General features: G+C 32.9%; 1 protein-coding gene and 1 pseudogene across 1 annotated transcript; both read left to right on the top strand.

The window, feature by feature from the left end:
* Window positions 8850-9992, top strand: LOC104743922 (putative F-box protein At1g47790). The gene has a single exon (XM_010464951.1). It carries the CDS (start codon window positions 8850-8852, stop codon window positions 9990-9992), a length of 1143 nt encoding a protein of 380 aa, XP_010463253.1.
* Window positions 12373-13487, top strand: LOC109128728 (annotated as a pseudogene).

Below are 14318 nucleotides of genomic sequence, written 5' to 3'. Positions count from 1 at the left end.
CACTCCTAATATGGAGCATGGAACAACAAATTTTCCTGGATCTTCTAATTTGGGTAGTCTTTTCAAAGCCTGAGCATGAATATTCTTCTTTCGAGCCAAAAACGCCTTAACCTCCACCAAATCATTTTCTTCAATCACAATGTCATTGTAAACCTTCTTAAGCAAAGAGATATGCTTTGCTGCCTCTGTAAAGGGAATGTTAGCGATGAACTCACTTATAGCTTCTTTGTACCGACCATACTTCTTTTCATCCAGAGGTTTCTTCACATGTCTTCTTGGAAAAGGAACTTGTGGCCTATAGGGCTTTGGTTCCACAAGAATTGACTCCTTGGAATCTGCATCAGAGATAAATTAGCTGGGTAATCTCATACCTGCTGCAAAGATCGGCTGGTCTGGACGTGGAGCGGTCGATCTGAGACTTTCTGAGACATGTTATGCATCATTGACAGGATCGATCAATCTATAGGGGGATCGATCGATCCAACTTCTCTGGAGATCAGACTCGAATTATCATAATGGACGGGATTGGCCAGTCTAGGCTCAAGACTGATCGATCCTGTCTCTGAGGAAGCCAAACGTGAGTTGATCACAACACAACTCAGCCTATCTTCGATTCCACCATGGAGTGTTATAGCATTGCATGACTTTTTATTCTTAGAGCTAGAAGAAATAGCAGAGACTCTCTTATCAATGGAATCAACACGTGAACTCAACCTCTCAAATTTCCCATTCAAATCATTGTACATGCTATCAATCTTGACATTAATCTCAGCAAAACTTTTCTTATGGCCATCCAGCAGTGCTTCCATCATCAATTCAAGTTTGTTATCTTGTGGAGCTACAAATGGAGTGTGCTATCCTTGGACATTTGAGCTATTAAACCCGGTACCCTTGTTCTGAAATCCTTGTGGGAAGTTACCTTGTTGATTATGTGGAGGATACACCTGATCCTAAGGATTCTCAAAGTTGGTGCTTATGTAGGAGAGATTAGGATGGTTTCTATAATTTTGATTGAACCCATGATTCTGATAGTTCCCTTTTCCTCCTACATAGTTCAACTCCTCTGTCCCCTCAAAACCTGAATTTACTCCAACTTGCTGATACGCACCCGTATGCCCATCGCACATGTTGACAGCTTGTTGATCTCTCTTCAAAAGAAGGTCTACCTTAGCAGTGAGATTCTTAATAACATCTGTATTCACGGAGCTAACAACACGCACAGAACGATCATTGTTGTTACTCGCTGCAAGGTTTTCGATCAAGAGGTTTGCTTCAGCGGCAGTGTTAGTAGAAAAATATCCTCTGCTGGCAGTATCGAGTGCCATCTGGTACTTCTGGTCAATTCCTCCATAGAAGATGTTCATAAGATTCTCTTGTGAAAAGCCATGATGAGGACAATCCCTCATATACTCCTTGAATCTCTCCCACGCTTCACAAAAAGACTCTGTACCACCTTGTGAGAAGGTAGTGATCTTGCTCCTTAACATAGCTGATCGTGACTTAGTGTAGAAGTTGTTTAAAAACGCTGCTCTACATTGCTCCCAAGTGGTAAGTGATCCTCGGTCCAAGAGATTTAGCCATCTCAAAGCCTTATCTCCTAAGGAGAATTGGAACAAAGTCAAAATGAGGTAATCATATGGAACTCCATTAGACCTTGTCGTACTAGCCAATCTCTCAAAAGCTTCAATATGGTCCAGAGGGCTCTATGAGGCTAGTCCGTTGAAGATGCGGTTCTGAACCAAATTAATCAGGCTATGCTTGATCTCATAATCTTGTCTCGCAGGAGCTGATGGTTGAATCGCAGATCGATTCGCAAATAGCCTGTTGTGAGCATCTTCGTCCCTCAAGGTGGGTTTTCATGCTAGCGGATTGGATTGGCGAACCTCTTCACTGTCTTAGGCCATCTTATCGGAATCAGCTCTCGCTTTTCGGTTCTCTCATTCCAGTCGTGCTAGCTCTTTGTTACAAAGATTACGTAAATCAGTAGGTTTGTGGCTTCTTGTTTGCATGCACCTAAAACACAAGAAGAAAAAACGCAAGAACTAATCAGTAAATAAAAATAAAATAAATCTTAGACTAAATTTAAATCTAGAATCTCAAAGGCAATCGTTTTGGTCCACGACAACGGCGCCAAATTGATCAAAGGTCAATTAATAACCTAATGTATACTCCACCACGATCTAGTGGTATCGTTGTAACACTTCAGGATCGAATCCACAGAGACCAAACAATTACACTATGAAATTATGTAGATTAAATATAGCTAAGACAATGGAAAAGATTGTGAATCAAGTAACTATCTACAAACAGAAAGTAAACAACTGTTTTAATTCAAAAAGGAAATATTGGGCGTAGGGAATCTATGGAGATATAATTCTCGAACTAAGGTGGAAGATGGGGATGCATTAAACACCGTTCTAGAACTCAAATTCATAGTTGTAAAGCTAACCTACTTTCACAGCGTTAACTATCTATGCAATGAATTCACTAAACCCTAAACCGTCGTTTGGACCTATCAAACCAAGCAAGCAATAAAGGTTCAAGTTTGATCTATTCACTAGGTGCCTCAACTTCAACTTCCGTTGGCTAAGGTCCACCTTGCTCACCTAAGTTCTTTTCCAGCAACTCAACAACACTTTTGGTGCCCCAATGAATTAAACCTAAAATTTTAATCTAGATGATCAATCTAGCTTAAGCATTAAGAACAACAATAGATGAAGAACAATAAAATCAATCCCAAATCTAACAACCTAAGTTTAGAGAATCATAAACCCCTTTGAAACCCGAAACCCAATAGATAAACTACTCAGACATGGAGATAAAAGAACAGCAAATCAATGATGAAGAAAACATAATTGAATTGCAAAAGAATAGAAAATAGGGTTTAGAAATCTTCTCCAAAGTATCAAGAAGGATTAGAGATCTTCTCCCCCAGCTCTCAATACAAAATAGTCTCAGAAAAATAAAGCTTATGTCTCTGGAGGCCGAGCCTCTACTTAAATATCAAAATAAAACCCTAAAAGTCGGTTTAAAACAAAAAAGGAAAACTTGAGTCGGGTACGGGACTGGTCGATCCCGAATGCGGATCAGCCGATCCTGGATGCTTTATCTGTGTTATCTCCATCTGCTTGCTATTTCGATCAGGCTTCACCAAATTGGCTTCAGATGCTTGTCTTCATCACAAAACACTCAGTTTCCTTCCAAAGTAGCCTAGAACCTGTACATAATCTCAAAAGACTAAAAAGACTCTAAAAGCACACTAGGACCTAATAAAAGACTCAAAAGAAACCTAAAAACTATGTTTAAAACCTATAAAATACCGACACATCAAAAACCTAAAATAAAAACCAACCGTTAACTATCAAATCCCTACGGTAAAAAGCTAGCCCTAGACATCACAAAGCGTCCCACAAAATTTCAGCACGATCAGATTTCAGATGGAACCGAAATCGATTCCGAAACACCCGCTAGTCTCAATTCTCGACCGAGAAAAAATGCCCCACGAAACTGACGATATCTCCTAGAATATTAACTCATATTTAATTCTGTAAAAAAGAGAGTGTACTAAAATCTCTTAGCTACAACCCTACCAAAAATCAATACTTTTCGAAACGATTTGAGCAGTCGGATCTTCCTTCTCACAAACCCTGACGATTCTGTTTCTTTTGCTTTGAACACCAAAAATCTAGTTTACTCTCCTTTCTCCTCTTCTCACACATGAATGAGCACTTCTTCTCTTTGTTTTCTTTCAGTCATTCACGACAATAACAGGAAGGAGGCTTCCTCTTATTAACAAAAAGGGTTTTTGGTTTAATTATAATAAACCATGATTTAATTAGATTAAACCAAGATTTATTTAAACCAGAATTAATTAAACCATTCTTTGATTTAATTAATAAATCGACCAGTTTAGTAAACCAACCGCAAATTAAACCGACTTCACTCCAATTCTCGATATAAACTTCCATATTTCATATTTTTCAGGGCAAGGACGTTACACTGACAAATTATTAAAAGAAATCAACTTCAATATATTTGGTATAATGAAACGTTAACTAAAACTCAAAACAGAGCTGGTTGTAAAAAGAAGAAACACACATAGCATTTTTTAGTTTTATATTGGACTTAAACAAATCAGAAGAAATTTAGGACTATATGAATTAAGAAAAAAAAAGAGAAAACAAACATCAAAATTCAGAACAAAAAAAAATATGAAGTAATCGGATGTGTATAGTATTATATTTCTAGGGGATATTGTGTTATCTAAATTCGGTTTTGGGAATTAAATAGTTTGTTATTGTTTCCTAAAATTTCTGAAATAATAAAATTTAGAAAATATTAAATTGGTTACGGTTTCTAAAAAGGAAAATAGATATATGCCGATATTCTCTCCATTTAAACATTAAATGCTCACGATTTAATTTTTTTTTTTTATAACTCCAGTGACATTTGATGTAATTCTTTACAAAACTAATGTTAGTTTAATTTATAAATGACTTTTCTTTTAATAGTAGAGATTATTTAATCTAAACCCTAACCATTCTATTATAAATCCAACCAAAATATTATTTTGCTTAATAATAAAATCTAAACTCTAACAACTCTTTTGTAAACCTAAATAAACATATAATTTCTTTTAATTGTAAAATCTAAACCCTAATTACTTTTTAAAATATCCAAACTGAAGTATATATTTTTGTTTAATTGTAAAAATTAAACTCAAACTTTTATTAGAAATTCAAACCAATATTTAAACTCATTAATGAAAAGTCTATAGATTTTGTTTTCTTAATTAGTTTTATTTTAAATATAATATCCAATGTTCAAGAAAGCGCTAGGCGTTCACTAGGCGGTGATCCAACGCCTAGCGCCTAGAACGCCTTGTCGGAATCTAGACGGTTTTAGGCGGTTTAGGTGTTTACACTATAAACTAATATATATATATATATGATATTATATATATAATTATACAAAATATGTATAAGAATAATAAAAATATTAAATCAAAAACAAAATAATAGATAAAAACATTATTTCAATTCATTTTAAATAACATATTAAACATTTATAGTTATGTTTATAGAAATAAACATTATAAATTTTAAATTTGTGCAATTAAAATTTTAAAAACACACTAAAATGATGATACTACAATTTTAGGCGGTCAAAGCGGTCGTCTAGGCGGTGCTATAGCGCATAGCGCCTAGACGGGGCGGAGGCGGATGCCTAGAACGCTTTTTTGAACACATGGTAGATTTTGACTGGCTATTAAAGAAAAGGTGAATGAAAGATGTTTGGATCCAATATTTTTTCTTAAAGTATTTGGAAAGTTTTTTTTTTGACTTTTTTCACTAATCTCTTTTAAAATAAACTAGATTCGGATCCGCACGTATGTGCGGGATTGATTTCAAAAATTAATTAAGGTTGTTATCAAGTTTGCAATATATTATGTATATGCGGGATAATGTTTATAAACATATTTTTAACGAATATTAGTAAAATTTATAATCTAAACTCTTATCATTATAGCATTTGATATGTTTTTGTTTTTTAGACGAAAAGATTGATTATATATGTTTTGTTTTTTAGACGAAAAGTATAAACAACTACAATTAGAAAAAAAAAAAGATAAAAATAGAATGTTTATATCTGAACAGAAAAACCGTCACGTCCCATATACGTCATGTTTATTCTATTTCATAACCGTGACTTTAATAATACTTTACCCATTTGAGATTATATATTTTAGGCTAACAGATAAAGAAATAGGTAGAAGATTCGTATGGGATACTTGTACTTCATGTACTTTTTGTTTGGATATTTAACTTTTACAAATTAGTGGATATTATACAAATTTTCTTTATATTTCTCAAAATTATCTATCAAATTGAATAAAATCTGCCATAATAATTAATATTCCTAAATTCGATGACCTTAAATTGTATAGCGTGACAGATCCACATTGATAGGCTTACTTTGTAATGGTTTTGCTATTTTTTACTTGTGGAAAACTCTTCACCCAAAAACCACAGGAGCAATATCTGCATTCGCCGTGTTGAATTTGCAAAACCCATAGGTAACATGTATTTCAAGTAAAAAAAAAATTCTTATCTATAAAATATGTCTTAAGATATTGGATAAGAGTTTATTTTATGTTTTGATAGTCTAAAACTCTGTAAAATTTTCAAAAATACTCAAATTTAATCCATTCCAAAATTATATAGTTATCCATTCTAAATTGCTCTTACTTAAGTTAGATTTTCAGAATAAAATACAGCTATTAAAAATGAAATCTTACCCAAAATTTTATACATTCATGTGTGAAAAGAAATGAAACTATTCACTTTTAAAATTGATATTTATTCATTGGTATTTATTAATGAAACTTATCCTTATGCACTAACACTGTTACAGTAATTATGTTGGTATGATAGGTTCTTTCGTTTGGTATGATAGCTTCTTTTTTCCCAACAAAAACAGTTGGTATGTTTAGTTCTATACTTATGCAATCAAATTGAAATTGATTTCTTTAAATAATTTAAAATTGATAATTACCTACGCTATATGTGTGGATGGTTACACAAATCTACTATACAATTAAATTGATTAGAATCAGTCACTTGAGAAGTACATGTTTTCTCTTTGACACCATATGTAGTAGAACATTTGTTTTTTTTACCACCGGCAAACATATATGCATATAAATATTAAAATTATGTGTGACAAAAAATAATAAAATTATTTTTATATTAGTATTTCCACGTATTTTTTTGGTAGGAGATATCTCCACGTATCTATATCTTCATATATCATTAATAATATATAAAATGAAAGTAAACAACTATCAAACTGGGATTTGTGTTATTAGTCCAATTTTTATGGTAATAAATTTAAATGATTGTATATGTTGGATATGGATTTAGAACCCATTCTCTTAGCCACATTAATCACGATCCGAATAGGAATCTCCATGGTTAACCAATCGATCTTTTTTTTTCTTCCTAAAACTAAATCCAATAAAATGTAATAATCTCAAAATTTATGCCTACATAGTAACAAATGCTTCTCTTTTAATATTTGTGTTTAAGCCTAGAATATCTATTTAAAGAAATCTAGCTTATCACTAATTCAGTTTACACGTTATCCGGGTTCGCATCATGTCGATCTAAAGCGAATATTACTTCAAACAATCAAAAATTTGAAAAATGCAAACTAAAGATAAGTTGCGAGTCTGAATCTCTTACCTATTTTTTATCAGTTGAACTAAAATATATAATCTTAAATGGGTATTAAAACTAAAATTATAAGATACCAAAAATAGCCATACCACAATTTTCTTACTTTTTTTTCATAGAGTGATCTTCTTACTTATAAACCTGCACTTATGTATTGCAAACATAATAATAATTTTAGCTTTGAAATTAATTCCAGCACGTATTTAGTTTAGTTTGGAATTAAAAAAAAAACACAAAGTTTCACTCATAGAATAATTGTTTTATAATGCTAACATGGTTTTTGGCACCTTAAATGTCATCTTGTACATTTGGAGGAAAAGTAATAAGAACCAAAATCCATATCAATCAAATAGGTGGTAAACATGCAGATCTTATTCTTCCCCTCCTAAAAGAAACATTTAAACATGCTATTAGTTTGCATGATCCTTCTATAAAATATAAGTAATATAAACATACTTGACGTAATATCCATACATTGGTCATTATCTTCGTTGCTTCCAAAACTTCTAGAATGCTTCTGCGAGGAAACAGGTTAATATACTTTCTTGAATTGTCAAGGATGTGATAGTCCATTCTTCGATAACCTAAATTATAAGTACTAAACATAGTTTAGTCATAACTAAATATAATACTTGCCAACAAAACATAATTTTTAAAAAATCAAGTAACTTACAGAGAGACATCAGGTGGTTTCCCCGTGTCTGATTTTCTATGTGTGCATTATTTTCACTTGAACCTCCAACTTGTTTTAAAAGGTTTGGTCATAGCAAGACTTGTGAATAGCATTTGCAACTATTGTGATTTCAAAAGTGTATGCTTTTGTGAATGGTTTTAATAGTGGGTTGATATGTTAAACTTTTAGGATGTTTCTATTTTTATAGCCATATGTAACTACTCGATGAAAAGAATATACCGGATCTGGTGCAATATTCCTAAACAATAGTAACGTATTACATTCGGATTGCCAAAAAAACTTGGATTTAGATATATTTTATTAAGATTGCGAAATTATTATTATGATAAATTTTGGAATTATCATTAATTACTTTCTTTTTGAGAAAATTGCAGGTGAAAGATATGCTCGAAGTATTTTGTTTTAACGCTTCCTCATAATTGTTATGGTAGGTGCTAATGTTCAGGGATATAGATTTTATTAGGATTCCTTAGATTATTCATTAATAGAAGATATTCTAAGATTGAATTTTCCTAATCATAACAATATAATAAGAGAAACATTAAAGTTTGACGTGCTAATTAGATGGGTAGATTTGTTTAGATATTGACATATACAAACGAATATTGTGTAACCATATTGTTTGCTTCCGATTTTGATGTGTTAATTACCATTAAATGTTTGTTTGCTCCGTACACTTGAATATGAATCTATCTCCGATTTTTTTGCTAAAATATCACATATAATATATGTTTGGCTACAAAATTCTTTATTAATTGTTTCTGTTTGGCTCCTAATTTATACATATCCTTATTCAGTTTTCAGTGGCATTTCATTGTAATAATCTCTTAATCTATGTCTCTAGCAGAATATATAATGACAAGAAATGGTCTAAGGATCGGAACACAAGCTAACAAATTAGGGTTTAGACACATAAAAAAATGGAGCAACCAAAAGAGAAGAGGAGAAAAGGCGGCTACCGAAAAAGAAGAAGGCAATTGAAACTGACGTTGCCCTTTCCTGCTGATCTAAACTTAGAAATACTCTTAAGGCTGCCTGCGAGATCTGTTTTGAGATTCCGTTGCGTGTCGAAGCTTTGGTCATCAATCACCACCGATTCATATTTCATCAACTCCTACGAAACTCGCTTCTCAACACTGCGGCCGAGTCTTCTTGTCTGCTTCATAGCAAATGGCAAGCTATTTGTTTCCTCAATTCCTCAAGATAATCAGAATTCCAAAGAGTCTTCTTACTCTTGTTCTCAGCCTATTTATCGTTATAATATGAAATTCCCACAAGGACCTTGTTACTTCCCCCCTACGGAATCTGTACATGGCTTGATCTGTTTTCAAGTATCAGCAAGTCCTGTAATTTGGAACCCTAGCAAGAGACAGTTACTAACCTTTCCAAAACCCGATGAGAACTGGTCTAATATAACAATGTTCTTAGGATATGATCCAGTCGAAGGTAAACACAAAATAATGTGCATACCTGATTCAAGAAGTTCTGAAGTGTGTCGGGTGTTAACATTGGGATCAGCTCAAGAATCATGGAGAACGGTCAAAACCAACCATAATCATTATTCGGACTACAATACTTTTGGACGATGCATCAAGGGGGTTATATATTACATAGCGGATATATATCATAAGGGTGTTTGGGTTATAATAAGCTTTGATGTCAGATTCGAAAGATTTGGTATGATAGATTTACCAACGGATATTTATAGGGACATGCTGATAAGTTATGAGGGGAAGTTAGCTGTTGTTGAGAATAAAGGAATCGACTGGAAGAGCAAATTGTGGATTTTGGAGGATGCAGGGAAACAGAAATGGTCAAGAAAAGAGTTTCTTGTACCTTTTAGGTACCATCAAAAGGGTGTGGAACTAAAACTAAAAAGTTTTACTCATACTGGTGAGCTTATTTATGTCCCACCCACGTTTCACAAATCAGATTACATTTTATTTTGTGATCCAGTGAGAGAAAGCTTTAGAAGATTCCAATTCAAAGGAATCGCAGATGACGAATCCGGTAATGGAGTTAGAAACGGATATGTGCTCCATTCTTTCCCGAATCACCTTTGAGAGTATCATCTCTTTGTAATAGTTTGATTTTTTGTTTGTTATGTTTTTCATTTGAACAATGGCATTTAATTTATGAAACTTTATGTTTTTTTTTTCTTATAATTCTTTCATTCCTTACTTTGATTCTCCCCCGTTTCTTGCTATAACGATGATCCGTGGTGGCACTATCAGCTATGTGCTTGGCCATGTGATTTCCAGGCACGGTTGTATATGCTCTAGCCTCCATTCCTCAAAGGTGATCTCTGAGATCCTTGAATGTCGAAAATTAAAACAAAGGAAATTAAGTGCCATGGGTGGGAGATCCCTTGAACCACTTGAGGTTGCTCAATTCAAAGGAATGTGCCGTGGACAATTCAAAGACAACCTTGGTTTGATTCAGTTTGCTCAGCTCTTTAACTGCATGCCCAGTTCCGATAATTTAGAATAGAATCGCCTACTATGTAATATAAGTTCTTTGTAATATAAAAGTTGAAAGAAGTTAAAAAAAAAACATGAACTGCTCCAAGATTACGCATATACCTTAGTGATCAACACGACACAAAAGCCATCAAAATTTTAGATGCAATATACCCAACCCTATGATCACTTCGCCACAAATTTAAACATTACGACATGAGCACTGTGCTCATGTGCAAACATAATAACTCTGAGTACGTAATCATCAACGACTTTGATAATCATTAATTAGTTGCTTCACATGTTTTTTTTGGTGTTATTTTACGCATGTTCTGCATATGTATCTCATTTTACAGAATCCCTAGTTATATGTAAATAAAGATCAATATGTTGTTTACTCAATCTAATACAAAAACAGTCTTTAAACAAACTGGATGATGCATATGATCCAAAAAGGAGCTTTTAGAGTCTTTAATCAGATACCTTTTTTTAGTCATTATACCCAAAACAAAAAAGATATGTAAAATTTTTGTTCTACTTTGCCTATATTCTTAATTAAAAATTAAAATGGACATACATTTTTTTTCTTTTTCTAATCTGTGAAGAGAGTTCATAAGAAAATAACTGATACAGGTTTTTGGTCTCTACGATCGCTGAGCAACATTACATCCTTTATTCTTTGATATATGCAACCAACATGAATATATATAAATATCTTTGGAAGTAAAGAAACATAATAAATGTAATAAATCTCCACAGAAATCAAATGAGAAAAACAAGTGTAACAGCCGTGGGACTTCATCTAGTGACTATATAATAGCAAAGCGAACCAAACATAATGGGGGTGGTTTAGAACGAGATACACACAAAATACCACATAAAACAGGGTACTCTTAAAGGAACCACACATCGCAACCAACAATGGCACCCACAATTGCTAGAAGGCCACCAGTCATCCCCAAAAAAAACGACCATACTTTTAGCGTCAATAAAAGCATCCCAATTTTCGTCTTTCTTACCGAATCAACCAATTCCGATCCTCAACCTTGGATTCATTCCCTTCCGCACAAAACCAAGAAATCAGCAAACTCGGTATGCTCATATCCAGCTTCGGATAACTTCTCTGCTCCTTGTACATCGTCCAGCTTCAACAAATAGCTAATCCTACTTCGATATTCATCACTCCATCATCTTTCCTCTCTTTTTAACATGATTTCATGAAGAGTACAGTACATCTCTTCTATAATTCCTGCATAAATTCAAAACATTGTTGTCCTTTTGACTCTCCATCTTCACATCGTTCTCCACCATTTTACGTTCTAGCTTCTTGACCATATCCTTTTTCTTGAGCTGACCGTGAGACTAATCATCGAGTTTGATCAACACAAGCTAACCTCCCCTCATAAGTCATGAACACATCCTTAGTAATATTCTCTGATGGTATCTTGATATCCATTTTTCTTTATTTATTTTTTTTCTAAAAAAATCTCTTAAAATCACCAATAATCTCTTTGAATCTCACAAAATCAGAATTTTTGTTTCCTTTCTTAAAATAAAATATCTAACTATCTAACAATTCCACCAAATATCCTAAAAACTCTTTTTATAGATCTCTCAAAATCTAAGATTCCCTAATCTCACAAAATCTTCCAAAATCAAAGTTCCAATTCATCCGACTTTAATTATATTAAAATCAATATTAAGAAGAAGAAAATAACCTAGAGCATTGGTCTTCGACAAGAGACGACGTTGGTTTGTTTAATTTGGATTCAGAGGAAATAACGTGAATACAAGACACTAGTTGGGAACAAGAAAAAGACAACTTCTGGAGTACACAGGTAAGAAATTTACAGTATGAATATACGAGATTGCCGTCTCTTTCCTGTTCCCAACTTTAATTATTTTAAAATCAATATTAATATCAATATATACAGAAAAAAGCAACGCAGCCGGAAAGAATAATTAGGGTTTTGACCAAATTAAGATGAAGCAACAAAAAGAAAAGAAGAGAAATGTCTCCAAATTAACTTCGTCCTTTCCTACAGATCTAATCTCAGAGATACTTTTAAGGCTGCCTGAGAAATCTATTGCGAGGATTCGTTGCGTGTCAAAGCTTTGGTTATCAATCACCACCGATCCATATTTCATCAAGTTGTTCGAAACTCGGTACCCACGGCCGTGTGTTTTGGTTTGCTACATTGAACAAGACAAGTTGTTTGTTTCCTCGATTCCGCAACATCAACATTCACTTCGGAATTCTAAAAGGTTTTATTACTCTCGTCCTGAGCCTATTGATCTTTATCATTTCAAATTCCCATTAAATTATGACTTACCCCCTACGGAATCTGTCCAAGGCTTGTTCTGCTTTCAAGAATCAGCAACCCCGATAGTTTGTAACCCTGGCAAGAGAGAGATCTTACCTTTACCCAAACCTAGAATGAGCTGGAAGAATCTAACAGTTTTTTTAGGATACGATCCGGTTGGAGGTAAACACAAAGTAATGTGCATGGAAGAAGTTCTGATGTGTGTCGTGTGTTAACATTGGGATCTGCTAAAAAATTATGGAAAACAGTCAAAACTGAATATATGCATCGTTCTGACTGTCATACTTATGGGAGATGCATCAAGGGGGTTGTATATTATATAGCCTATGTTTATCGTACCAGTGTTTGGGTTATAATGAGCTTTGATGTCAGATCTGTAAAGTTTGGTATGATTCAATTACCATCGGATGTGGATGTTCATAAGTGTCCTCTCATAGATTATGAGGGGAGTTTAGCTTTTGTTAGAACAGAGATGACGGAGGGTAGTGAAAAAATTACATTGTCCATTTTGGAAGATGTAGAGAAACGCAAGTGGTCGAACAAAGGCTTTATTGCATCTTTTCTGCCCTTAGTTAATAGTTTGCATCATTTGAAAGTAAAAGGTTGCACTCATGCTGGTGAGTTTATTTACGTATCAACTTATGATAAGATTATTTTATTTTATGATCCGGTGAAAAACAGCTGTAAAGAATTCCAAATTAATGGAGATAGAGACGTCCGGATGTATCTGTACGATGCTTCCCCGAATCACGTTGAGAGTCAAATAACTTTTTAAAAATTTCTTGGGTTTTTTTCTTCTTTTTAGAATAACACTTACGTAATAACCCGCACGTCTTTTGATAAACTGAGAAAATATTGATAAAATATTATTATTAATTGCAACATGTTTTTTGTGTAGTTTAATAAACAAATTTATATCTCTTATCTATTATTTTGTAATCGTAACAATTTTGCATATTTCTTATGTAACCATAACAACATATTCTAAACTACTCGGTAGTTTAATTAATTAATTTTATTATATGTTAGTAACAATCGGGGTATAATCTAATTTTTTTATTTAATATTTGTGACTAGGCTATTTAAATCTTTTGAGTTAGTCGGTTTGTTAATATTATCTATAAATAACGATTATTACCAAAAGAACCATTATGAATAAATTTATGAAATTTCAAAATCAATGTATTCATGTAAGAATACATTTCACCGGTGAATTATGTGAACATGGTAAAGAAAATATTTATAAAATGTTACAATTTATGGAAATATATATTTTTGTGTGCTTTAAAAATCAAATTTTATATTTTTGGTTAATCGAGTAACTATAACAATTTTTCATAATCTAATAATCACTCATTGTAAATATATTGTGATTTTTTTTGGGTACTAAGTTTATTTATAATGATAAAAGTTATTGTCTCATTCCTTTTTAATAGCACATAGATTAATGTACAATTAAAACGTATATTCCTATTCGGTTATCAATATTTCCATTTTTTAATGAATAATCACACTATATGTTGAGATTAATTAGTTTATATAATTAGATATATATATAAATAATCACACATCATGATATCTCCTAATTTGTTGTCATTTTTATATT

The sequence above is a fragment of the Camelina sativa genome, chromosome 14 (genome assembly GCF_000633955.1).
Source record: "Camelina sativa cultivar DH55 chromosome 14, Cs, whole genome shotgun sequence".
Classification (NCBI taxonomy): Eukaryota; Viridiplantae; Streptophyta; class Magnoliopsida; order Brassicales; family Brassicaceae; genus Camelina; species Camelina sativa.
Note: the sequence above shows the minus strand (reverse complement) of the source record. Positions and strands in the feature narration are given on the sequence as shown.